Source organism: Anolis carolinensis, chromosome 3, assembly GCF_035594765.1.
Source record: "Anolis carolinensis isolate JA03-04 chromosome 3, rAnoCar3.1.pri, whole genome shotgun sequence".
NCBI classification, from domain to species: Eukaryota; Metazoa; Chordata; class Lepidosauria; order Squamata; family Dactyloidae; genus Anolis; species Anolis carolinensis.
Genome location: NC_085843.1, coordinates 287,706,636 through 287,734,324, shown reverse-complemented (window position 1 = coordinate 287,734,324; position 27,689 = coordinate 287,706,636). Strand labels below are relative to the sequence as shown.

At 45.2% G+C, this 27,689-nt stretch overlaps 1 protein-coding gene across 1 annotated transcript in view; it reads right to left on the bottom strand.

The window, feature by feature from the left end:
* The window catches only part of LOC100558109 (probable cation-transporting ATPase 13A5), a 37,915-nt gene extending 21,395 nt beyond the window's left edge, over nucleotides 1-16,520 (bottom strand). Inside the window, exons 1-7 of the mRNA XM_016997581.2 lie at nucleotides 14,665-16,520; nucleotides 12,161-12,233; nucleotides 11,120-11,251; nucleotides 8,999-9,169; nucleotides 7,796-7,953; nucleotides 5,763-5,951; nucleotides 3,317-3,378 (exon numbers count right to left, since the gene is read on the bottom strand). Of these exons, the coding sequence (XP_016853070.2) occupies nucleotides 3,317-3,378; nucleotides 5,763-5,951; nucleotides 7,796-7,953; nucleotides 8,999-9,169; nucleotides 11,120-11,251; nucleotides 12,161-12,233; nucleotides 14,665-14,709 (830 nt within the window). The 5' untranslated portion in view covers nucleotides 14,710-16,520. The remainder of the gene's footprint in view (nucleotides 1-3,316; nucleotides 3,379-5,762; nucleotides 5,952-7,795; nucleotides 7,954-8,998; nucleotides 9,170-11,119; nucleotides 11,252-12,160; nucleotides 12,234-14,664) is intronic.
* Nucleotides 16,521-27,689: the final 11,169 nt, after the last annotated feature.

The following is a 27,689-nucleotide window of genomic DNA, read 5'->3' as shown; positions in this document are numbered from 1 at the left end:
TGGGAGGGGGAGTCCAAAGTAAGAGTAGGTTCCTGATTTTGGAGAAAGGGAGCTACACTTGAACTACAGGTAATCCTGGGACTGAGCAGCGTCCAGTTCTCCTGCCCTTTTAGTGGGGTTTTGACTCCCATCAAGTTGATGTTGACTTTAAATGGTGACCCCATGGATGAGAGACCTCCAAGCCACTCAAGCAGCAGCAGCAGCAGCAGCAGCAGCAACAACAACAACCCAGCTCAGATCTTGCAAAGTCAAGTTAACTTTGACTTATGGTGGCTCTAGGAACGAGAGGTCCGAATCAACAAATCTTTTCCAAATTTATCTGCAAGTTTCAGGGCCTTATGTTTTGATTCATTAATGCTTTGGAGGGGACCTTCTCGCATTTTATTTAGGTGATTCATGCCTCCAATTTGCCAAATTTTTCCAAAATCCAAAATGACGTCTGGAATTTCACACACCCCTACTTCCCCATATTTAAACGTGGCTCTCATGTCCACGTCTCTCAGCATTCTTGTCTCCAAGCTGATCATCTCCAACTCCCTAAAACACTCGTTCCAGACCTTAACTATTTTGGTGGCCCTTCTCTGGACCCCATCCATCTTGTCCATCTCCTTCTTTGCCCAGCAATGGACACATGGCTATTATTCCAGGTGAAGAGGTCTGAGCAAAGCAGAAGGGAGTGGGGCTTCCTCGTGATCTCAGCACTATGGTCCTATTAGTGCAGCCTAGAACTGAGTTGACCGTTTTGGCTCTCACACCACACTCTTGACTCCCATTCCATTTTTGCTTCACTAAGACTCCTAGATTCCTTTTGCATGGACTATTTTCAAGCCTGGTGTCGCACCTCAGGTTAGTTTCACCTTGCTAGATACACCAGACTGCACACAGGTTGAAGTCTTTTGTAGTTTATTAGAAAATAGAAGATAAAAAGTTATTTAAAAGCAAAAGTAACGTTCCAAAAGATCGTTACAAGACAAAGCATTAGCAAATAATCCAAGAAATCACAAGGAATAAACAAAGTCCCATTAGAGCATGACAAAGTCCCAATAACATGAACACAAAGGCTGCAAGATAATCCAGGAAAATGGGAGCTTGCTTCTCGGTTGAACGAAAGTTGCTTTGACAAAGATTTATCTCCAAACACACTGTTTTAATCCTCTTTGCCAAGCATGAAAGCATTTCTTTGGCCTCTGACCTCCTTCTTGTTTGCTATTCTCACACTCCTTCGAACCCTGAATTCCAAATGGTCAGCTCAATCTAAAGATTCCATTTCATCAAGGTCAGCCTGCCCGTTAATGTCATCCTGCCTGCTGTCAGACTGAGAACTGTCCTCCTTTTCTGAGTCAATTTGCACCTGGTTAGTTTCAGTATCATCAATATCATTTCCTGCTGTGGGAAAAACTCTCTGTTCCTCATCTTCTACAACAGGGATATTCTGAACCTGATTTTGAACCTGAATCCCATAATCCTCATCAGAGTCACTCTGAGGTTCCAGCTGAGTCACAACGCCAGGTGTCACCCATCCTATATCTGTACATTTGTTTTTATCACCAAAGTGCAGTACCATACATTTTCCCCTGTTGTTATCCACAGCCGAGTTTAGATCTGAAAATTCAAGTCTGTGACTTCTTTGATGGACTTTCTCCACCTGTAATTCTATATTCCTCTCCTCCTCTGGCCGCTTTCCTTCCCAAGCACTCTGTCCTCCCAAGATATGCCCAAAATAGCCTTGGTTTAGCCGCCTGGGCTTCTATGGAGAAGTCATCCTTGATCTCCTCTGGGCCCCCCCACCAAAGTCATTCCAGCTTCTGGAAGTAGATTCCCCACAACTGACCCCTCATCTACATCTTCCTTTATCCTCAGACAACCCAGTATTTGTGATTAATAGGAAGTCTCTCCCAAGGCTTACATAAACCTGCCTCCCAGTCATTTCCAACCGTTGCTTCTACTTAACCTGTTCTCACAAAACAGGGTAGACAAGAGTTTCTAGTCTGAAAATTGTAGGCCTCCTTTTCTTTGTCTGTTATGGGTTCAAGAGGCCAAACATACATGGCTCTTTCGCCCTTTTGCTGGGGGGCTTTTCCTTTCTTTTTCGCTCTTCTCCGGTTCTCAGACTTTGTACTCTATATGCATAACATCCCCCCAGTTCAATGGATGACGGTAATAAGTTAATGTCTTGCTCCTCCCTTGAAGGACTACTATGTTTTCTGGAGGACTGCAACCCAAAGTTTTGGAGGACTTTCTGGAGGACGGCACCCCTTTGTTTCAAACAGGCTGGATTACTGCAACGCACTCTACACGGGGCTGCCTTTGAAGACGGCCCGGAAGCTCCAGCTGGTGCAGCGGGCGGCAGCCAGGCTAATAACGGGAGCGGCTTACAGGGAGCATACAACCCCCCTGCTAAGCCAGCTCCACTGGCTGCCGATATGCTACTGAGCCCAATTCAAAGTGCTGGTTTTGACCTACAAAGCCCTAAACGGTTCTGGTCCTGCCTATCTATCCGAACGTATCTCCTCCTATGAGCCCGTTAGAACCTTAAGATCTTCCGGGGAGGCCCTGCTCTCGATCCCACCTGCCTCGCAGGCGCGGCTGGTGGGGACGAGGGACGGGGCCTTCCTTCTCGGTGGTGGCTCCTCGGTTGTGGAACTCCCTCCCCAGCGATATCCAGCAAACCCCATCCCTCCTGGGATTTAGAAGAAAACTAAAAACTTGGCTCTGCGCCCAGGCATTCAGCGAATAAGCTCATTGGCTGATGTAATCGGGTCGCAAATCTGTCATTGTAGCAGTATTGAATGACTGAGGATGGTGCAATATCGCTGCCTTGCAGCGTTTTAATTTTTGTATACTTTTTGTCATGTTTTAATTGTTTGTTTTATAGTATATTTGTTGCTGGCCCTTGTGGCGGAATGTAAGCCACTCTGAGTCCCCTCGGGGAGAAGGGCGGGGTATAAATGCATGTAATAAATACATAAATAAATAAATAGTGTTGTGAAATTCTGGGATGTGTACTCTAGTGAGGCACTATTTCTGTTTGGGCGACAAGGCTAATGCCCTTGGAAAACTACAACTCCCAGGATTCCATCACAGCAAGCCATGCCAGTTAAAGGGGAGGGAGACACACTGCGTCCAAGATGTGCCTTATAAAAGTATGAACGTCCAATGGGAGCTGAGAACTTTTCAACATAACCTCTGGGAGATGCCAATTTGGGCCTCAACCCAGAGAGAAAAGTGGGATATAAACATATAAACAAACAACAATGAGAGGATACAGTTTCCTTGCATGTATTGGACCGATTCACAACCCGTATTCCTGACTTACCTCCTTTCCTGGCAAGGGATGGCTCCCCAAAGATCTAGACCGTCCTCCGTCAACGTCCCAGTCTAAGTTTAAAGAGAATTTTGAATGAAAATTAGGAAAAGATGGCCGTGATTTTTGGCCTGGTTTCAGTGGGGCAGGGAAGGGTCAAGTGCAGACCCCTTTTGGGTGGAAGTGGGTCAAGAGGGGTAGAAATGGGGGGCATGGGGGCAACGAGATGAAAGGGGGCCTGGGGTTCTTCAGAAACACAGGAAGTTCTCTGCACCCTACTGCTAAAACCATGGGATCTAAACCTCTGGTTTATTTTAAAATCATCAACATCGTGCTAAGGAGCTGCGGTGGTGCAATGGGTTAAAGCCTTGTGCCAGCCGAACTGCTGACCTGAAGGATGGGTTGCTGACCTGAAGGTTGCCAGTTTGAATCCATGGGACAGGATGAGCTCCTGTATGTCAGTTCTAGCTTACAGGGACATGAGAGAAGCCTCCCAGCAGGATGGTAACACATCTGGGTGTCCTCTGGGTAATGTCTCTGTAGATGGCCTATTCTCTCACACCAGAAGCAACTTGCAGTACGTTCTCGAGTCGCTTCTGACACGATTTAAAAAATCATCTTACTTTTCCCCCTTCAGAATGGAGATTCCAAGCAGCTCACACTTAAAAAGAATTCCTGTTAAGCACACACAAAAGGCCACTGTTAAGCTGCAGTCACCTTTTAAGCGTGCCTAATGGGAGGCCCAAGGCAACATATAACCAGACTAGAAATGAGATCAAGTTTCAGACCTGATAACAAATTTGTTAGAACCCAATTAAACAGAGCCACGCGTTAAGATGGCATCCATTGGGTAATATAGTAAGCCATGTCTTTAAAAAACAAAAATGTAACATTAAAGATAAAAGTACGGACATGCTCACAGACGGAGCTGACAGAATCGAAGCAACAGGGAAGTCAATGCAAGCATCCAAAAGCTTCCTCACCGTTGCCACTTATATAGCGCTTTGAAGCATTGAGGATTCCTTTTGCTCACAAACTGAGCAACGTTAGCTAGGATAATTGTGTTGTTGTGAATTTTCCGGGCTGTATGGCTATGTTCGAGAAGCCATTCTCTCCTGACGTTTTGCCCAGAGGTTGTGAGGTATATGGGAAAACTAAGCAAGGGAGGTTTATATATCTGTGGAAGATCCAGGGTGGGAGAAAGAACTTTTGTCTGTTGGAGGCCAGTATGAATGTTGCAATTAATCACACTGATTGGCATTTAATGACTGCTTCTTGCCTGGGGGAATCCTTTGTTGGGAGGTGTTAGCTGGCCCTGATTGATTCGTATCTGGAACTCCTCTGTTTTCAGAGTGTTGTTTCTTATTTACTATTCTGATTTTAGAGGTTTTTTTTAAAAAAAAATACTGGTAGCCAGATTTTGTTCATTTTCACGGTTTCCTCCTTTTTGTTGAAATTGTCCACATGCTTGCAGATTCTAGGTCACTCCCCATTGGGATTCATCGTGTTCACACCATAGCCTTTTGGTCACCCTCCTCTGGTCAGTCTCCACTTTGTCCATCTTCTTCTCGAGTTGCTTTGCCCAGAATTGGACTCAGGTTAGCTAGAACCCATTGAAGGAAGGCTCCTGTTTTCCTCTCTCTATGACAGATGCGGGTCAAGAGACTGAGATGGAGAAAGCATGGCCTCCCCAAGGGGAAGGGGAAGGGGGTGGGCAGATTTGAATTCAGCTCCTACATTTAGCTAAAACAATCAGTGTGGTGCTGGACTGCATCCATAACAATCTATTGTCTAAATTCAGAGAAGTCATAACCCCACTCTGTCATGTTTTGGTCAGAACTCTTCACCCTGAGTCCAGTTCTGGGCAAAACAACTCAAAACGAAAATGGACAAAGTGGAGAGTGTCCAGAGGTGGGTGACCAAAAGGCCCATGGTGTGAAAATTATGAATCCCAATAGGGAGCGACCTAGAGAATTGGGGGTGTTTAGTTTGGAGAAAAGAAATTGCAAGAAAGGGACATAAGAGCCAGGTTTAAATATCTGAAAGGACGTCATACTGAGGAGGGGGCAAGATACTAAGATCCAGATACTAAGGCACAAGGGAGGGGCGGATTCAAATGGCAGGAAAAGATTCCACTGAAATGTTAGGAAGAACTTATTGATGGTCTACATTATTTGACATGTGATATATAGATCCTGGGAGTCTGTGGGAGTCTCCTTCTCTGGAGGTTTCTAAACAGAAGCTGGATGGCCATCTGTCAGGATTGTGATTGGAATGTGTCTACCTTCCTGGCAGGAGGGGGTTGGGCTGGATGGCCCTTGGGGGCCTCCTCCAATTCTAGGATTCTATGATTCTATTTACTCATTCGTGGCTCTATGGCTCCTTTCTCTACCCTCCCTGCCTTTGGGATGTCAAACATTTTCTGCCCAAAAACCAGCCAAATGATCCCAGGAGGCACCTTGTCGAAGCAGACCAGGTTGATCTGCCCACAGATGTTGATCCTCTGAGGGCTGATGCAGAAGATCTTCTTCCTCTTGAGCCTCCGCTGGGCATAGACGATGCCGGTGGTCAAGGCGGCCGGAATGGCCGGAGGGACGGCGGCTGTCAGGAGGAGGAGGGCCATGGTCACCGTTTCTGAAGCAGATCTCTGTGGAAGGGGGCAAAGGCACATCAAACTGCGCATGGGAAGGACCAGGATGAAGAATGGTGCTGTGTTTGCAATGAAGGGAGGGAGAGATCCCAAGGCCTCCTCACCTTTCCTAGAGAGAGACTGTGGGCCCCCCATTTGTGGGAAGATTGGGGTCTGGCTAAGGCCTATTAAGGCCTAGCAAGGCTGAAGACACCGTTTATAAAAAAAAAATTGGACCCTGGAAAATTGCATTATGGAGAAACAAAGGAGGTGAAGATTGGATGAACGGTGGCAAGAAAAGTTCTGAAAATATTTGACCTGAGAACATTTGGTGTAAACAATATATGTTTAGTTTACATATGTGTTGTTGAAGGCTTTCATGGCCGGAATCACGGGGTGGTTGTGCATTTTCCGGGCTATCTGCCATGTTCCAGAAACATTCTCTTCTGATGTTTCACCCACATCTATGGTGGGCATCCTCTGAGGTTGTGAGGTATATCATAAACTTCACAACCTCTGAGGATGCTTGCCATAGCTGTGGGCGAAACGTCAGGAGAGAATGTTTCTGGAACATGGCCAGACAGTGCGGAAAATGCACAACAACCCTATGTTGTTTATATAGTTAGAGACAACTCTTTAAGTTAAGGAACTCAGAAACAATGACTCCTTACGTTGAGGAAGAAAAAAAACATCAGGACCAGAATTGATGGAGCTTCAGCAAGACTTAGCTGAATGACAAGTTGTCAAAACCATCAAAGAGCAGCAGCAAAAAGTTCTACATAAGGAGACCCTTTTCTCTGTGAAAAGTGTGTCGAATCTCTGAGGAATGCAGAATCTGAACACCTGCCTTTCTTCTCCATCAACAGACCAGGGAAGTGATTGTGAGTAATATATGTGAAAGAATGCATATGAGTGAATGTTGAATATATGTTTCCCCTTTATCTGTGTAACTAGTATTGCTATTATTGTTGTGACTCAGCCACAGCATAGCCAGAGTGAGGATGAAGAAGGGGATTCTGGGTTTCCGATACAAGAGCTAGATGAGGGGATGCAGGATGAATTTCAGGAGGATGGCATGGGAATCATACAGGCTGATTCAGAGGCTCGAGAACTGCAGCTTGAGCAGAATGAACTGTTGACCCCACAGACCATAGATAACGGCCAGCATGACATTCCCATGGGAATTAATGAGCAGGAGATGTCTCAAGCCCTGGTTCAGGTGCTAGATAACGAGGACCTTGAATTATCCAGGGCGGACTGGCTGTTATGGAAAGGAGTTCAGCCTCGTAGGAGTGTGAGATTGACGAGTAAACGAGAGGCCTCCACAGGAAAGAGAAATGCATTTCTGGGGTGCTTTTAAAAGCGTGTGTTTTGAGATCTTTGTCAAAGCAAATTCTCGCTTCATCTGTGTGGATGTTTCTGCTTCATACCTAGAGAAGATTTCTGTTCCTGGATCTTTGAAACCTTGTGCCTTTGTTCTTTGGGATCTATCGTTTATTGCTTTGGCTAATGGACTTGTGGATTATTATGACTTACGAACTATTGGATTTCTATTGACTTTTTTATTGCCTGCTTTGATTTATATCTGCTTTTGCTCAATAAATCTACAAAAGACAATCTCCCGTGTATGATTGGTGTCTATAGCAAGGTGAACTATTCTGAGGTGCAACAATTATAAAACAAGTACTGGGTCTATGTGTCTTCTTCTTTCTCTGAAAGTGCCTCATGTACTCTTTCTCACTGAAACCAGATTAAAGAACATGTTTAAGGTTCAAAAAGTATTCGTGACACTCACTTCCCAGACATTGGGTTAGGAAGGGGACTCGGGATGGAGACGCTGGGGTTCTGCTGCCCAAACTCACCCCTTGGCTCCCGAAGACGGCCACTGCGTAGACCAACCCTATGAGGCCAATGATGACCAGGCCAACGATGAAGAAGAAGGCCTCTTTGTAGAGCCTGAAGTTCATGGGCTTCGGGTAGAGGATGGACCGCACCAGGTCTCCTTTGGCCGTGTTGAAACCTGGAGGAAGACGCTCAAGAGCTTAATGCATGAAGCTTGCAGCATGTGCTTGGAGCCCTCCCCTATGAATATTTTTATTTATTTATTTCACATATTTGTATCCCACCCTTCTCACCCTGAAAAGGGGATCCAGGGCAGCCTTACAGTAGGCAGCAATTTGATGCTGATATATATAAATATAAAATAAACAGATACAATTAAAAACATTAATTAAAACATCAATTAAAATCACGCAGTCCAGATCATAGTCAGAGGCCTGTCCAATTGCCAATTCCATTAATCCATTATCACTATTGCACTGTTTACTAGTTGAATGCGTGGTCCCACAACCATGTCTTAAGTTTTTTCCTGAAAGACAGGAGGGAGGGACCTGACTTGATTTCATTGGGAAGGGAGTTCTATCGGGGGCACCACTAAGAAGGCCCTGTCTCTCATCCCCACCAATCTCGCTTTCGAAGGTGGTGGGACCGAGAGCAGGGCCTCCCCTGATGATCTTAATTTCTAAGGTGGACCATAACGGGAGTTACGTTTGGACAGGTAAGCTGGGCCGGAACCGTTTCGGGCTTTATAGGCTAAAGCCAGCACTTTGAATTCTGCTCCGTAGCAGACTGGCAATAGAAGTTGTTCTCTGGATCTCACACTGTCTTTTGATTTTCACCCTTTATTATCCTGTTCCCTTTAGGTAGTACTCTATAACCAACACTACTATTTTTAATAACATCTCTCTAATGCAGTGTTTCTCAAACTCTGCTTCTCCAGTGTTTTGGGCTTCAACTCCCAGAAATCCCAGCCAGTTTACCAGCTATTAGGAATGGTGGGAGCTGAAAAGCACTGCTCTAATGTATAGATCCTGCAGTTACTATCTGCCCCTACCCTTTTTGTCAAAAAGTGATAAACAAATCCTAATCATTCTTCAAGTTGACCAATGATATCTCCTTGATCAGCACGGTCAGTCTGTCCACCTCAGCTCCTTATTTCTTTTTCTCACAGCCACAAGCACAGAGCAGCTCTTCTCTTCCTCAAATGGTGAAGAGAAGCCCCTCACCTGTCTGCAACACGACGGCTCTGACTGGACCTTTGCCGCTGGGCCTGGTCTGGATGACCTCTGTGCCGCAGAAGAGGACGTGGCGCCGGTGGTCCTCCAGGCTGTGCTTCTTCCAGGGCTGGACGTTGTCCGCTTGGGGCAAAGGGGTCTTGGTCACCGGGACACTCTCACCTGCAAAGGAAGCCCACATCCCCCCCACACCTTGGATCAGTACACCTGGGTGGGGACTGTAAGCAAGAAAGACAAAACTGCCACATCGGAGGCCTAATGTTACAGGGCAAAAGCATCCTAGCATTATAGCATTTAGGAGCCATGGGTTAAACCCTTGTGCTGGTTGAACTGCTCACTTGAAGGTTGCCGGTTCGAATCCATGAGACAAGGTGAGCTCCCATCTGTCAGCTCTAGCTTCCTGCAGGATGGTAACACTTTCAGACATCCCCTGGGCAATGCTGATTCTCTCACACCAGGAGCGACTTGCCTCAATTTGCTTGTGACACGATTACATATTATAGCATTTCAAGGCAACAGCGTCATAATAGCATAGCAATTCAAGGCAACAGCGTCATAGTGTTCTGGCAATTCAAGGCGAGAGCGCCATAACAGTATAACAGTCCAAGGCAAAAACATTACAGCATCACAAGGCAAAAGTATCATAGTGCTACAACTTTTCAGGGCAAAAGCGTCATTGCGTTGTAGCAATTCAAGGCAAAAGCATCCTCGTGTTATACTATTTCTACACTTGCAGAATGAATGCAGCTTGAGACTGCCCTGGCTCAGTGCTCTGGAATCTGTCAGAGTAATGGTTATTATAGTGTGTGAAATGTTCACTCATTGTTAAAGTGAATATGTGAGTGCTTCAGTAAGCTTTCCAGCAGAGGAATGGTTAATTGCATAGAGTTAGATTTACTGCACAAAGTGACAGGAATGCAGCTTCCGTTTTTTATGTTTTTTACATAGCAGACATAAGTTACTAAGAATGGAATTTGGAAGGTGTTAACTTTACTGATAAGCTTCTTTGCCAGTTGCTTTAATTCTGCTGGAGAGGAAACGTGTGTGAGCTGCATGTTTGTACATTGTTGTAAATAACATCAATAAAGCTCTGAACCACCAACTTCGGCTGACATCTGACTGATGAGAGTTGTATTCTTTCCATGAGACTGGACAGATTGCCAGATCTTTGGAAGGAGAGGAATTGAGACAGGGAAAAGGTACGAGGGCTATCCAGAAAGTACATGACGTTTTGGAATTAAAAAAGAACAAAATATAGGATAAACCACTTACGATATGCAGTTGAAAGCCACACTGAAATAGTACATTTCAACATAGTTCTCATTCAGATTTAGGCACTTATCACAGTGAGGAATGACTTTGGAAATTTCATAGCCTCAACACTTTCCCGCCGCTGAGACCAGCGTTATTGCAACGCTGAAACTCAGCCAGGCTGAACAATGAATGCAAAGGGAAGCAAGGAAAAATTCAGCTCTTGCTTCTTTAGCAAAGGGATCTGAAGAAGACAGACTTCCTGCCAGCCGATCCTGGTTGCTTGCAAAACCTGGGCCGATTGCGACCTAGCCAATCCTGCCTGTTTCTCCTTGGGAGCTGCTCTCCTCCAGTCCGCTTTCTGGAGCTTGCTTGCTTCCCTTTGCATTCATTGTTCAGCCTGGCTGAGTTTCAGCGGCGGGAAAGTGTTGAGGCTATGAAACTTCCAAAGTCATTCCTCACTGTGATAAGTGCCTAAATCTGAATGAGAACTATGTTGAAATGTACTATTTCAGTGTGGCTTTCAACTGCATATCGTAAGTGGTTTATCCTATATTTTGTTCTTTTTTAATTCCAAAACGTCATGTACTTTCTGGATAGCCCTCGTATATGTCTCAATTAACCTCTCACACATCGGCATAATCCTGTTAGTCATACCTTGGTGGGGCACCAGCCCTCTCTGGCAGATGAGGCTACAGACCTTGTTAAACTATGGCTCCCAGGATCCCATAGCATCGAGCCATGGAAGTTCAAGTAGGGTCAGGCTATCTAAACCGTTTCTGCTGCCTGATGCCAGAAGCAGCACCTGCTTGGAATGAGGCGCAAGAGGAGAGGCAGAAGACAAAGGCCATGGCTTCTCACCTGTGAGCATGCCTTCGTCCACCACGCAGCTTCCGTCCAGGAGGATGGCATCGCAGGGCAAGGAGAGCCTCTGCCCTTCCAAGAGGAGGACGTCTCCCGGGACCAAGTGGCAGGACTCCGACCGGTGCCCACCTGTGGAAAGGCCAAGGTTTATGGAAAACCATTGGCCATCATTGTTATACATCTTCAAGTTGAGTCCAACTGATACCGAACCCCTCCTGGGGTTTTCCTTCATTGGACCCCCAAGGGCTATCCAGTCCAATCTTCACTTCTTCACTTCACTTTATTTCTTAATTAGTCGCTCTCCACCAGAGTGCCCCGAGCGACTTACAATTTAAAATATCCTTCCACAATATAAAAACATTCAACAGTGACTATTTGGCAAATTAGATCTGATTTACTTAAATGCACAACCAAACAGCCAAGTCTTGAGCGCTTTTACAAAAGATCGCAACTCCGACATTGCTCTAACATATGGAGGCAACGAGTTCCACAGAATTGGAGCATCGGTCGAAAAGGCTCTACTATGCCTTGTGGCTTCCAGGCGTACCTCCCTAGGGCCCGGTACGTATAGGAGATTTTCCTGGGAGAATCGAGGTGACCACTGATGGAAGAAAGGAATCTCCTTCTGCCAGACCGGGAGATGCCATCTAAGCCCTCCCAGCAGATGGCCATATCCGGCTTCTGCTTGAAAACCTTCAGAGAGGGAGACTCCCCTCGACTCCCAGAAGATCCATATTATCCCAGTTGGAAGGGATCACTAAGCCCAACCCCTTTGTGCCAGGCAGCAAGACACAATCCAAGCCCTCCCAACAGATGGCCATTCAACCCCTGCTCAAAAACCTCCCCTTGACTCCAAGGCCACATATTCTCACCTTGGTTGTTGTATGTTTTCCGGGCTGTATGGCCATGTTCTAGAAGTATTCTCTCCTGATGTTTCGCCCACATCTATGGCAGGCATCCTCAGAGGTTGTAAGGTACCTCACATACAACAACCCTGTGATCCCGGCCATGAAAGCCTTCAATAACACATATTCTCACCTTCGTTTTTAGTCCAGACTGTGACTTGGACCTTGTTGTGCTCCTTCACCAAGTTGTGCAAATTGATGGATTGCTGTGGGAAAGCAAAATAAAAAGTGGAGAGGTAAGAACTGGAGGGCTGTCAAAGATGGAGAGAACTTGCTTCTGTTGATCCAGAGACAAACACATAAACCCGTGGATTTAAATGGCAAAAAGGCTCTTGATGGCAGAATAGACTCCCTAAGACAAAGACGATGGCCTCACCATCTTTGAAGGTCCTTAAACACAGCTTGGATGAGCATCTTTCAGAAGTGTTTTGGTTGTGTCTTCCTTCATGGTAGAATGAGGTTGGACTAGATGGACTCTGGGGGTCTCTTCCAACTCTAGGATCCTACCAGAAGACCACCTTGGAGGGTGGTAGACTCTCCACCTTGGGAGGTCTTTTAATAGGGGTTGGATGGCCATCTTTCAGGAGTGCTTTAGCTGGCTGAAGGGGGTTGGACTAAGTGGCCCTTGGGAGCCCCTTCCAGTTCTGTCTTTCAAAGTGCAGGTACTGCCTGTTTTCTGGTGGTTCTTCCAAGAACAGGGCCATAACAGAGGCAGGATCTCTTAGCATTGAGTTATGTCGATTAAATCAGTGCCAAATCACACCTATCCCACAATGTGGATGTTAAAGCTCAGGGCCCCCAAAATCCCTAGTATCTTTTTCCAATCAGATGAAGAAATTTAAAATACAATGGTTTAATTTGAAGAATAGCACTAAAGGGTGAGTGCAACAGAAAGAGTGACATAATAGATTGATCTGCACTGATCTGGTTTTATACTTGACCAGAGTAGAGTAAACAAACCAAACTTTCTGTGATGACTCATGGGCCATGTAGTCCCGTTCCTGGTACTATTGAGGCAGATGAAGAGGAAAACTTGGGTTTCCCACCGTTTCAGCCAGAATTGGAGCCCTTGCACCTGCAAGATGTTTGCCCACAAGAAGTCAGCCAAACAAACCTTGAGCAGAAATCTTCCCCATTTTCTCGCCGGGATTATTATAATCAAGATAGAGGCGCTCGGGAGGTGACTCGCAGGAGCGCCAGGATTGCTGCCAGACAATTAGCTGATTAAGTCTGCTTCCCTTGGGAAACTTTAAGGAGTCATGCATCTGGACACAGTATGGGTTTTGTTTCTTGTTCCCCAGGGAAAGTGTTCCTTGGCGGGAAAACAAGATCCTATATAGGTGTTTGCTCACAAAGAAATCCTTGCGGAGTCAATTCGTCAGCTTCGGGAGTAGATTGTGTGTGGACTACGCTACTCCAGTTTCCTCGGACCTTGTTCCAGTTCCAAGCCTGCCTTGTCCCCGGATCTTGCCACGGACCTCGTTCTTGCTTCTTGCCTCTTGTTGCCACGTATCAAGCCTTGTTTGCCAAGAATCTAGTTTGCTTCCAGCCTTTGTTGTCAAGCTCCATTGGACTAAAGGACCCTGTCATTTCCCCACGCTTTGCTTGGCAAAGTGTGTGTTTCGGTTATTGGATTATAACTTTGGACTTTAATATCTCATATTGGACATTGTTTTCCTGGACTATATTTGACCTTTCCTGAAAGGTCTACTTCTGAACTATATTCTTCACTTGTTTTTATTAACTTTATATATTCCTTCAATAAAGATATTAGATAGTTTCTGGCCTCTGCGCATGGTTATTGGTGCTCTGCAGCCTGGGTCTTGACACTTTCCCCCCTTTCTTTCTCTTCTCCCTCCCAGCTCTATCCTTCAATTCTGCCCCTCTCTGTTCCAAAACAATCCTGTTTTCCAAAGCAATTCTTTCTCATTTCTTCCAGGCCATTCTGATCTTTCTCCACCTTTCACACACTCTTCTCTCACTGTGCCTGGTGAAAGTCAGGGCTTCCTTGATGGAATCCATTCACTTGCAGTGGGATTGTCATCCTTTTTCTGTTGCCTCCCATACCTTAAACATTATCCACTCTTTGAATGACTTGTGTTGTCTTGCCGTATGTCCAAAGTATGACAGCCTCGGTTTCGTCATTTATTATTGTGTGGGACAAAGATGGTTCGTATGTGAAACACATGAGTAAGATATGGTGTACATCTGGAATACTTAAATGGGAAATTAAATCAATAGGATGTTTGACAGTTAGGGTATATATTCAGTATAATAATATTCAGTTATTATTATTGTCCAGGTTTTAAATTCTGTTGATGTGTTTTATGTTGTTTAATGTTGTTAAAATGTTTTAATTTTATGCATCTGTGTTTTTAATAGGTGTTGTTGTTGGGCTTGTCTCCATGTGAGCAGCCCCGAGTCCCTTCGGGGAGATGGAGGCAGGATACAAAAATAAAGTTGTTGTTGTTGTTGATGATGATGATGCTATCTTTTCCGACTCCTTTGCTCCCTCCTCCTCACTCTTTAACCCATTTTCAAAACTTAAAAAATTCACACTTGAAAAAACTCAGTCTTTTTGTGGATGCAGCCTAAGAACCTCCACTCTACTTTTAGCAAATGGCTTGGGCCACTCACCTGGCGCAGGTCGTAGACGGTGAGGCCGATGGAGATGATGGACATGATGATGATGGCGATGGAGTACTCAATGTACCCTTGGAAGAGCCAGAGCGCCAGGGTGAAGGCTTGGAACACGTAGAAGGGGTTCAGGATCTGTCAAGAAAACAGAGGGGCCACAAGTCATGCCCCAAAATAGTCCCGGAGTGCAGCAAGCACAATGCACATTTCCTCCCCAAAATATCCTTCAGCACCATTGCATCCTCTTTTGGGGAACCCCAGAGACCAGACACCCAGTTCCTCTGTGTGTCTTGTAAAGGACAGAGTAAAAGAATACTGGAGACTGAGGCAAAAGTGGTTACAAGTGATCTTTAGAATCAGAATATAGACAGATCCAACTTGCTGTGAGTTTTCCAGGCTGTCTGGCCATGTTCCAGAAGCATTCTCTCCTGACATTTTGCCACATCTATGGCAGGCATCCTCAGAGGTTGGGAGGTCTGTTGGAAACTAGGCAAGTGGGGTTTAAATATCTGTAGAATGATGTCCAGTGTGGGAGAAAGAAAGAACTCTTTTCTGCTGGACTGGAGGCAAGCATGAATGTTGTAATTGGCCACCTTGATTAGCATTGAATGGCCTTGCAGCTTCAAAAGCTGGCTGCTTCCTGCCTGGGGGAATCCTTTGTTGGGAGGTGTTGGCTTGTTCTTCGGTTTTACAGCTCTTCTGATGTCTGTGGTGGAGTCTCCATTGGCCTATAGAGCTCAGTTTAGGTGGTTCAGTACAGGACAATGGATACTCCACCACAGACATCAGAAGAGCTGCAAGACCAAAGAACAAGCCACGTAGGTAAAGACAAAAATCCACCCAGAGGAAAAGTGTTCTTCTCATACATCAAGCAAACCACTGACTGCATAGGGAAGCTGATGAACAAGCACAACCTACAACTATCTATAGACCCACAAAGAAACTCCAACAAATGCTACATTCAGTGAAGGACAAGAGAGATCCTCTCACCTCTGCAGGAGTCTACCGGATACCATGCAGCTGTGGACAAGAAGTCTACATAGGGACCCCCAAATGCAACACTGCCCAAACACAAACCAAGAAACCTGAAAGGCACTGCAGACTATCTCAACCAGAGAAGTCAGTTATAGCAGAGCACAGCATATTATTGGAGAACACAAAAAGGCTGGACCACTCTCACAACCACCATGACAGGCCACACAGAGAAGCCAGTGGAATCCACAAGCAATGGAATTGGATAAGTTGCCAATATTGTTGCAGGATAAATCTCTAGACATATTCTAACTGAAATGGAAACTTGTCTGTTACTGTATATATGAGGGAGAGGAAAAGGCTTTATGCACAGGTTTGGAGATGTAAATTGTTGGGATATTCATTTCTTAAAGTTAAAACAAGCAGAGGCCAATGACTAGATGGGTATAAGATAGAGAAAAAAAACTACAGAGGGTAAACGACAGAGAAACTGACAAGAGAGAAGCGGGAAGTCTTTTTATGACCAACTCATGGATACATGTTTGCATTTTGGTTTCACAGGGACTTAGAGTTGAGGAGTCTGTTGGCAAGGGAAATTAGGTAGTTATGCAACTGTTGTTCAAGTATGTTTGTATGTATGTATAGGTCTGGCTGTTTTCTTCTTAAGAAAAAGAATGGAAAATGGAAACAAAACAACTTGCAAAGTGTGTGTGGGACAGAGACTGATTTGTCCATTGCTATAATGAGAACACGCAGTGCCCACCGGACTACGTGGCGTCCCTTGGCCTCTTCTGCAAATGCCTTTCTCCTTTGATCAACCCGTTTCCACCCCCACAATGAGATGCCTTCAGAGATGCCAGCTTGGAAAGTCAGTCTTTGTTCCTTTGGCAATGATCGATTGCAAAAGAAAGTGTGCCAAGTGCCAGCTCTCAAAGTATGCCAAGATCAAAGGTCCTGCCATGTTTCCTAGCCATGCTCTGCACATACTGGATGAGGCCCCAATTCTCTGGTGGAACCGGGATTGTTTGCTGTGTGGTGCTAGATTGAAATCAATTTAGCTGGATTTGGCAATCCACAAACACAACTTGCACAAGCAGAACATTTTGCAAGACCTGGACATACAGTAAGGGAGGCACAGGTTGTAGTCCCAACGCCATGGCCACTCCTAATGCCATGCCCACACTTTCTGGGAATGATAAGAATTGCATTCCATCTCACAAGAAGGGCTCTAGGTCAAGGAAACCCAAAAGTTATCTTGCCAGAGGACACAACTCAAATGCAAGCCGATTCCGGCACCACCGGGTACCATTTTCCTGGCATCACACCATTGCAACCCACAAAAACCACTGTGAGAGTCTTGGAAACTATTGGAAGTTGAAAACTTTTGGAAATCTTTTGGGAAAGCAATCAAAAGAGACTGGAATGGCACTCCTCAATTACCTCTTTGAAAAGCAGTTTCCAGATGGGCTGGATTTCAATTTCGATGGCGTTGGGTCCACATACCAACTTCCTATGAAAAAGAGAAGGATGAAAGAGAAGGATGAAAGGGACGGCAGAACAGGGACCTCTTGCTTCCTCATAATAAGTAAGGGATTGCCTTGAAAGTGGGATGATGGCACGATGGTTCCCATGTTATTCTTGGGAAATCGCAACGTATTCCTGCCTGGCAGAAAGAGATGGGACTGGACGGTCCTTGCAATTTCTTCCAGCTCTAGGGCCCCACCTACACTGCATATATTGAAGCATCAGAATGCAGCTTAACTGCATGGAACTGCATTATATGCTAGTATAGACTCATAATCCAGTTTAATGCAGTTATTATTACTTCAGTTCTGCAAGAACAACTGGTATGGGCCCCTGAGTGGCAAGAGCACAGATGGGCTGAAGACAAAATCAGAGGCTTTATTCTCAATGGTCAGAGAAGATGTCAGTGGAGACAAGACTCCAAGGAACCAACATACTACATTGCTGAATATGTGGCATATTTATTATATTCTGAGAGCTCTTCAAGACTACCGCACTGATTCCTGATTGGTTTAGAAAGTGGCTGGCTAGGATCTGCAGCCCCATTGGAGAAGGCACAAATTCGCTTTTGCCTCCGTCATTTATGGGTTTGAAGTTTTGTGTCTGTTGGGAGTCCTTCCCAGAAACTGAGTATGTCTGGGTAAATGTGGATTGATGGGTGGATGATGGGTCATGATGGTTCAATGCCAGCTGGACAAAGGAGGTGCTGGTTGATGGACAAGTGTTCATGGGATAGTTACAGACAATGGATGGTTTATTTTATTTATTTACAGTAGTTATATTCCACCCTTCTCACCCCAAAGGGGACTCAGGGCGGATTACAATGAACACATATATGGCAAACATTCAATGCCAACAGACAAACAACATACAGTATAGACACACACAGAGGCATTTTAACATCTTTCCAGGTTCACGATTCCAGCCACAGGGGGAGCTGTTGCTTCACCATCCACTAGTGGCTGTACTTCCTCATTCCTTTCCTCGTGTTTTGCTGGCAGTTTTATGGTGTTGTAAATTAGTTAAATTAGCCTCCCACATAAAGCGTACCTAAATTTCCCTACTTGACAGGTGCAACTGTCTTTCAGGGCTGCATAGGTCAACAGCAAGCCGGGCTATTTAATGGTCGGGGGCTTAACCCGACCCGGGCTTCGAACTCATGACCTCTCGGCCAGTAGTGATTTATTGCAGCTGGTTACTAGCCAGCTGCACCACAGCCCGGCCCTGGTTCACAGAAGGGGTCTGGATAGGGGTTATAAACGAGGCAACACTCCCAGAATAAAGTTTTAAATAAAATCAGATAAAGGTGGGAAACCTTCATGAGAAAACCCATTAAATGGCCTGGGATTTTCCCAGGATATTGTGATGCCTCATGGGCCTTGTAGTCCTGTTCCTAGTGCTATCGTGGCAGATGAAGATGAAAACATGGGGTTTTCGCCGGTTCAACAAGAACCGGAGTCCTTTCACCTGCGGATGTTGATGTTTGTCCTCAAGAATTCAGTAAAACAGACCTTGGGCATTCCTCGCCTCCGTTTCCCAGGAAGGAATCTTACTCTAGAGACAGAGGAGTCAGAGAAGCAAATCACAGGAGTTTACGGATCGCTGCCAAACAACAGGCTGATTAGGCCTGCTTCCCTTGGGAAATTCTAAGGAGTCTTGCATCTGGACAGAGTTGGGTTTCGCTTCTCGTTCTCTAGGGAAAGAGATTGTTGGCGGGAAAACGAGACCCAATATAGGTGTTTGACGAGGGAGATTCTTTGCAGAGTCAACAGAGCTGCTTCAGGAGTGAGATCGTGTGTGGACTTCGTAACCCCAGTTCCTTGCTTCCCGGATCAAGAATTCGAGTACTGCCTTGCTTTGCTGTTATCCACGGACCTTGTTCCAAGATTCACTGTTTGCCTTGTTTCTAGTCACGGACCTTGTCAAAGAACCAAGTCTATTTCCAGCCTTGTTGTCAAGCTTCCTTGGACTTCTAAGACTCTGACATTTCCCCACACTATTGCTTGGCAATAGTGTGTGTTTCGGTATTGGATAAAGAACTTTGAACTCTAATATCATTTATTGGACAATACATTTTTGGACTATATTTGACCTCATTTGAAAGGTCTGCTTCTGAACTATATTCTTCACTTGTTTTTATTGCTTTTATATATTTCCTTAATAAAGATATTAGATAGAGATTGGCCTCCGTGTATGGTTCTTGGTGCCCAGCTGCCAGGGGTCTGACAGATATTGTGAGAGGATTATGATAATTACAAAGCCATTCCTGAAGGTCTTAAAGACAGGAAATATTCTGAAGCATCCCAAGTGAGGAAATTCGTGAAATGTTACTAGCAAGCAAGGAAACGTCTTGGCTGTATATCTCAATAGAGCCACAGATAATCATTCCTAATTTTGGGTTTCATTTTCAATAACATATTATGGCAGTGTAGATGGAATCTCAGATTCTATGGGTACATCTACACTGTAGAATGAATGCAGCTTGATACCACTTTAACTTCCATGGCTCAATGCTATGAAATTGTGGGACATGTGGTAAGGCAGAGAGAGACCCATCTTTCTTTGACAGAGACGGATCAAGACCTTGCAAAACTATGACTCCTAGGATTCCATCGCACTGAGCCATGGCAGTGAAAGTGGGGTCAAACTGCACTCATTATACAATGTAGATTAACTCTATGTTTATACACAAACTGGTTCAGAACAAAGGCAAATCTTCCTTCCCTCTATGTGAATTGACAAAAGCTTCAGCCTACAGAATCTGTGACCCATTCTTGTACAATCTCTCTAGAGCAGCGTTTCTTAACCTGGGGGTTGGGACTCCGGGGGGGGGGGGGGTCATGAGGGGGTGTCAGAGGGGTCGCCAAAGACCATCAGAAAACACAGCACTTTCTCATAGGGGTTCTGTTGATGTTTATCTATTGTTGTTGTGGTTCAGAATGCTCTTTGATTGTAGGTGAACTATAAATCCCAGCAACTACAACTCCCAAATGTCAAGGTCTATTTTCCCCAAACTCCAGCAGTGTTCAAATTTGGGCATATTTGTGCCAAGTGTGATCCAGATCCATCACTGTTTGAGTTCACAGTGCTCTCTGGATGTAGGTGAACTACAACTCCAAAACTCAAGATCCATGCCCACCAAACTCTTCTAGTGTTTTCTGTTAGCCATGGGAGTTCTGTGTGCCAGGTTTGGTTCAATTCTATTGTTGGTGGAGTTCAGAATGCTCTTTGATTGTAGGTGAACTATAAATCCCAGCAACTACAACTCCCAAATGACAAAATCAATTCCCCACCCAACCCCACCAGTATTCAAATTTGGGAGTATCGGGTATTTGTGCCAAATTTGGTCCAGTGAATGAAAATACATCCTGCATCTCAGATATTTACATTATGATTCATAACAGGAGCAACATGACAGTTATGAAGAAGCAACGAGAATAATGTTATGGTTGGGGGTCATCACAACATGAGGAACTGGATGAAGGTTGAGAACTACTGATCTAGAGGCATATTTTTCAGATGTATCCCAGAATAGGAAAGCATTTAAAACTCTTCAGCACCAATATCACATTTTGCAGGGATGCATCAACATCCATTTGGCCATTGGGCTTGCCTAAGGATTTTTCCATAGCTTATATCCCTGCTGCTGAGATTGGAACTGGAGATCACACACTTTCTGCAGACCATACCTGAGTTCTTGCTGCTTCTTCGTCAGCCCGTCTCCAAATTTCTGGTGTATCTGATAGCAAGTGTTGCTGTCCTCAAGCGACCTGGGAAAAGAGGAGAAACATCACACAAAGAAGTCAAATAATATTTCAGATGATGTTTCTTTTGTTTATTTCCCTGCTAAATAACTCCAAACTCACCCAACTCTGACAAAAACTTTTTCGGACACATGCCAGACGCAGCGGATTTTTTGCACCTGGATGTACTTCACCTGCAACACACAAGGCATTAGGAGCAGCTGGGATCCACTTAGGATAGATCCACACCATTGGAAGAATGTAGTTTGACCTCACTTCAACCTCCATGGCTCAACGCGACGGAATCCTGGGAGCTGTAGTCTTGCAAGGTCTTTTTCTCTCTCTGCTGGAACCTCAAGAAATTACAGATCAAAGGATTCCATAGCATTGATCCGAGGAAGTTAAAGTTGAGTCAGACTGGATTACTGCAACCTAAGGCTGGATCTGCTGTGATATATAATGCAGTTTCAGCATGCAGATTAACTGCATTGAACTACATTATATTAGTCTACACTGCAATATAATCCAGTTCAATACTGATGAATATTATAAATCTATGCATCAGGAGCAGGCTTGTGATATTGCTTGCTCTTGGATTGCGTTCTTGCTCAGATTTAAGGCTCCTTCTAACTTTGTGTTTCAATTGGGAGATATAGTACGAATGATACGTTTGATGTTATTCAACACCAGGACTTGGCATAGATACTCAAGGCCATGGATGAAAGCAATTCCTATTGAAAGGAAGGACTCCCGGACCAAGAAGGACATGGAAAATGCCCAGAGAGGATGAATTTTGTTGGATGTGGATAAATGAAACCATGGAAACCGCTCCAATTGTATTGCATTTGAACGTTTCCAGGGCTCCTTTGACTGGATCCACCTCTAAGTTCAGGCTGAGTCAGCTCCCTCCTTACAAAGTAGAAACAAACTATAACTTTCTTCAATCCCTTCATTTAGGATGACTTCCTTGATTGTAAGCAATGCTTACTTTGCATCCAGGCCTGGGGACGGCTCTGTTGATGACAGATTCCTGGTCATGGCTGAAGAATTCATCTGGTGTCTCGCTGCCCAGGAAACTCTGCAGGTCGAGAGAGATCACCTTTTTCCTCTTGCATCTCTGAAACTCATCCTCAGGGGAGAAAGGCAGAAAGATGGGGTGAATTGTCTTGGAGGGAAGTTTTTGCAGAACATTACTCTACGTAGAGATTAGGGGTCATGAATGCAACATGAATGGAAACCTTCCTTGGTGGAGGTGGACACCAACATGGAGCAGAACCCACTTCACCTGGGCTATAACATAGAGCTAAGACCTCACAAGAGATGGAAACCTCCTTGGTGGAGGTGGACACCAAGATGGAGCAGAACCCACTTCACCTGGGCTATAACATAGAGCTAAGACATCACAAGGGATGGAAACCCTCCTCGATGGAGGTGGACATCAACATGGAGCGGAACCCACTTCACCTGGGCTATAACATAGAGCTAAGACCTCTCAAGGGATCGAAACCCTCCTTGGTGGAGGTGGACACCAACATGGAGCAGAACCCACTTCCCCTGGGGTATAACATAGAGCTAAGACCTCACAAGAGATGGAAACCCTCTTTGATGGAGGTGGACACCAACATGGAGCAGAACCCACTTCCCCTGGGGTATAACATAGAGCTAAGACCTCACAAGAGATGGAAACCCTCTTTGATGGAGGTGGACACCAACATGGAGCAGAACCCACTTCATCTGAGCTATAAAATAGAGCTAAGACCTCACAAAGGATGGAAACCCTCCTCAGTGGAGGTGGACACTAACATGGAGCAGAACCCACTTCACCTGGGCTATAACATCCACAGATAGGAATGTATACAAGTAGCATGTGGCAAATCCAAAGGGACTCACTCTTGCCCGTAACAATACAGTATCGGCCTCCTCCAGTTTACAGGGAATGCAGTTGGCCCAGACGTCCCACTCCGGTTTCCAATAGAAGAGAAGCAGAAGGGCTCCGCAGGAGAAGAGGTAGCCGGCAACACAAAGGGCTCTCCGTAAGACTTGGGTCCTGTAGCCAAATATTTCCTAAGCAGGGGAAGGATTAATGCTCAATTATTCATAGAATCCTAGAGTCAGAGGTTGGAAGAGACCCTCAGTTTCACTGTGTATCAAGGTGCAGCTGGGGAACCATAAGTTTCCACATTCCCAGTGAAACAAGTGATGCTCCAGAGAGCCGGGCTGTGGCGCAGCTGGCTAGTAACCAGCTGCTATAAATCACTACTGACCGAGAGGTCATGAGATCGAAGCCCGAGTCGGGTTAAGCCTCCGACCATAAAAAAAAAAATAGCCCCGGCTTGCTGTTGACCTAGCAGCCCCGAAAGACAGTTGCATCTGTCAAGTAGGGAAAATTTAAGGTACGCTTTATGTGGGAGGCTAATTTAACTAATTTACAACACCATAAAACTGCTCACGAGGAAAAGAAGAGGAAGAGGAAGAACAGCCACCAATGGAAGGTGTAGCAACAGCTCCCCCTGTGGCCGGAACCGTGAAGCTGGAAAGATGTTAAAAATGCCTCTGTGTCTGTCTAAAACTGAATGTTGTTTGTCTGTTGGCATTGAATGTTTGCCATATATGTGTTCATTGTAATCTGCCCTGAGTCCCCTTCGGAGTGAGAAGGGCGGAATATAAATACTGTAAATAAATAAACTGTAAATAAAATTACACATCATCCAGGAATGCACATCTGGGCACACAACAGGAGCACAAGTCAGACTTCAGCTGTGAAGCTGTGATTTGAATATAGATGTCATGGGATGCCCAAAAAGGGATCACTGATTGTCGATATATGTGTAAAACAACACCGACTTCTAGTTGTAGTTTTGCAAAGACTAAAGACTAAAGAATGCAGTTTGGCCCCATTTGTTATGGTCATGGCTCAAGGCTATAGAAACCTGGGATTTAAATGTTTGCAAGGTCCATAGCCTTCCCTAGGTGCATTGATATTGTACAACTGATGCATTTGACCCCACTTGTAACTGCCATGGCTCCATGCATTGGAGTTGTAGTATTTATTTATTTCCCTCATTTCTATCCCGCCCTTCTCACCTGAAGGGACTCAGGGCGGCTTACAGTCTGGGAAAAATTCAATGCCAATATACAATACAATACAAAAAGATAAAACATAAGCAATGGAAACAATTGGATAATTTAACAAAATATAATAAATACATTTAAAACAATAGAATATATATATAAAAGGGTAATGAAATTTCGGCCTAGGACAAAACAACAAAACTACACATCCTAGAAACACTAAACTTGGCAGCACAACCCCTCATCCATGCCTCTGTGTTCATACAACAAAAAGAAAAGAAAAATAAAGTCCTAATTAGAAGGAGAGGAATAATTGTTTTTATCCAATTGCTGCCAGTTAGAAGGCTAAGCTCCGCCCACTTGGTCTCCTAGCAACCCACTCAGCCCAACAGATGGCCACCCAGCCTCATAATAATAATAATAATAATAATAATAATAATAATAATAATAATAATAATAAATACAATCCTAAGGTTAGCAGATACCCCTAAGGATCATCCAGTTCAACTTCCTTATATCATGCAGGAGGACACAATCCAACCACTCCTCACAGATGGCCATCCAATATCTGCACAATAATAATACACATCGAATCATAGCATCAGACAGTTAGGAGACTCCCCCAAAGGCCATCCAGTCCAACCCAATTCTGCCATGCAGGACACAATCCAAGCACTCCCAACAGATGGCCACCCAGCCTCTCAATACTAATACTACTACTACTACTACTACTAATAATAATAATAATAATAATAACAACAACATCATACAATCCTAAGGTTTGGAGTGACCCTTAAGGATCATCCAGATCAACTTCCTTCTACCACGCAGGAGGACACAATCCAAGCACTCCTGACAAATGGCCATCCAGCCTCAACAAGTTCTCACCAACACCACCAGACAACGCCACAGCAACGTGTGGCTGAGCACAGCTAGTAGAATATAAAATACTTGAACCATTCGTCCGCAAAACCTAGTAAGAGACATCAGCACTCTTTGACAGAGAAAGCTCAAAACCTTGGCAGACTACATTTCCCAGGATTTCACAGTATGGAACTATGGCAGTGAAAGTGGTATCAAACTGTATTCATTCTGCAGTGTAGATTCACCCCCAGAAACCGACTTGTGTGAAGGATTGCTATTAATGTGCCCTGAAATGCCAGCACTGGCCTTTGTTGTGTCTTGGACTGACCGAAGGTCCCGAAGTTTCTGCAAGGGCAGTGACACAAAAAGCACGTTGAAGTGTTCAGAAGCCAAGGTGCCCAGCAGTGGCTCTTCTTTCCGCTTAACCTGTGCCCTCACAAGCCAGTAAAACAGCTCCTTCGCTGTCATAAAATAACTCCAGGTTCAGTCACATTCCTCCGATAAGGATCTTGTCCCTCGAGGGGAAAGTGAGGGCAGCCAAGCCAAGAGCTGACTTCTAGGATCCACGGCTGACTCCTTCTCTGTCTCTAGGCCACAGCGGGGTCTATAAGGGGCCTCAATGGCCGGCTGTGGAAACTTTGACGAGACCACAGGCTGGCTTTGCCCTTTTGGAGAGACATCTATTGCCAGCTTGGGGGTCCTTCTGGATTTCAGCGGTGGCCAGCGGAGCTTTTGCACAAGTAAGTAGTAAGTAAAAGTTTATTTGTATACCGCCCTCTCTCCCGAAAGGGACTCAGGGTGGTTTCCAATATAAAATCAGCATAAAACATTGTACAATAAAACACTGAAAACACTATAAAACGCTATAAGAATTAAAAACAAAAACAAAACATAACGATTGACTAAAACAATCACATAAGCAGAAGGAGTATAATCACTGAAATAACATATGAATCTGCAAAGAAAAAAGAAAAAAAGACCGCTGGGATGGAGGAGAGGATGGCCTGGAGGGACCACTAGAACTAAAATACAATGTGATATTCTAAGATGATTTCGGGCAGAGGAATATAGTGCAATGTTTCAAGTCAGAGAGATGGCCTGTGCAACTACTATAGCTATGGGCTCGGTTATCCAAAGGCGCAGCGGAAGAGCCAAGTTTTAAGCAGCTTTTTGAAGGAAGCCAGGGAGGGTGTTTGCCGGATCTCCTCCGGAAGGGAATTCCAGATCCGGGGAGCAACAAGAGAAAAGGCCTGCTCCCTCGTCCCCGCCAACCGAGCCTGGGATGGTGGCGGGAGCGAAAGAAGTGCCCTACCGGATGAACGAAGAGGACGAGTGGGTTCATAGCGGGAGATGCGGTCACAAAGGTAGGCGGGTCCCAAACCGTTTAGGGTTTTATAGGTAAGAACCTGCACCTTGAATTGGGACCGGAAAATAATCGGTAGCCAGTGGAGCTCCTTAAACAGGGGAGTAGATCTCTCCCTGTAGTTTACTCCAGTTAACAACCTGGCAGCCGCACGTTGGACTAACTGAAGTTTCCGGGCCGTCTTCAGGGGCAACCCCACGTAGAGCGCATTGCAATAATCCAGTCTAGAGGTGACTAAGGCGTGGACCACCATAGAATCATAGAATCATAGAATCATAGAATAGTAGAGTTGGAAGAGACCTCAAGGGCCATCTAGTCCAACCCCCCGCTAAGAAGCAGGAAATTGCATTCAAAGCACCCCCGACAGATGGCCATCCAGCCTCTGCTTAAAAGCCTCCAAAGAAGGAGCCTCCACCACGGCCCGGGGGAGAGAGTTCCACTGCCGAACAGCCCTCACAGTGAGGAAGTTCTTCCTGATGTTCAGGTGGAATCTCCTTTCCTGTAGTTTGAAGCCATTGTTCCGTGTCCTAGTCTGCAGGGCAGCAGAAAATAAGCTTGCTCCCTCCTCCCTATGACTTCCCCTCACATATTTGTACATGGCTATCATGTCTCCTCTCAGCCTTCTCTTCTGCAGGCTAAACATGCCCAGCTCTTTAAGCCTCTCCTCATAGGGCTTGTTCTCCAGACCCTTAATCATTTTAGTTGCCCTCCTCTGGACGCTTTCCAGCTTGTCAGCATCTCCCTTCATCTGCGGTGCCCAAAACTGGACACAGTATTCCAGGTGTGGTCTGACCAAGGCAGAATAGAGGGGGAGCATGACTTCCCTGGATCTAGACGTTATTCCCCTATTGATGCAGGCCAAAATCCCATTGGCTTTTTTAGCTGCCGCATCACATTGTTGGCTCATGTTTAACTTGTTGTCCACGAGGACTCCAAGATCTTTTTCGCACACACTGCTGTCAAGCCAGGCGTCCCCCATTCTGTATCTTTGATTTCCATTTTTTCTGCCGAAGTGAAGTATCTTGCATTTGTCCCTGTTGAACTTCATTTTGTTAGTTTCGGCCCATCTCTCTAGTCTGTCAAGATCGTTTTGAATTCTGCTCCTGTCTTCTGGAGTGTTAGCTATCCCTCCAAGTTTGGTGTCATCTGCAAACTTGATGATCGTGCCTTCTAACCCTTCGTCTAAGTCGTTAATAAAGATGTTGAACAGAACCGGGCCCAGGACGGAGCCCTGCGGCACTCCACTTGTCACTTCTTTCCATGATGAAGACGACGCATTGGTGAGCACCCTTTGGGTTCGTTCGCTTAGCCAATTACAGATCCACCTAACCGTAGTTTTGTCTAGCCCATATTTTACTAGTTTATTTGCCAGAAGGTCGTGGGGGACTTTGTCGAAGGCCTTACTGAAATCCAGGTAGGCTACATCCACAGCATTCCCTGTATCGACCCAACTCGTAACTCTATCGAAAAAAGAGATCAGATTAGTC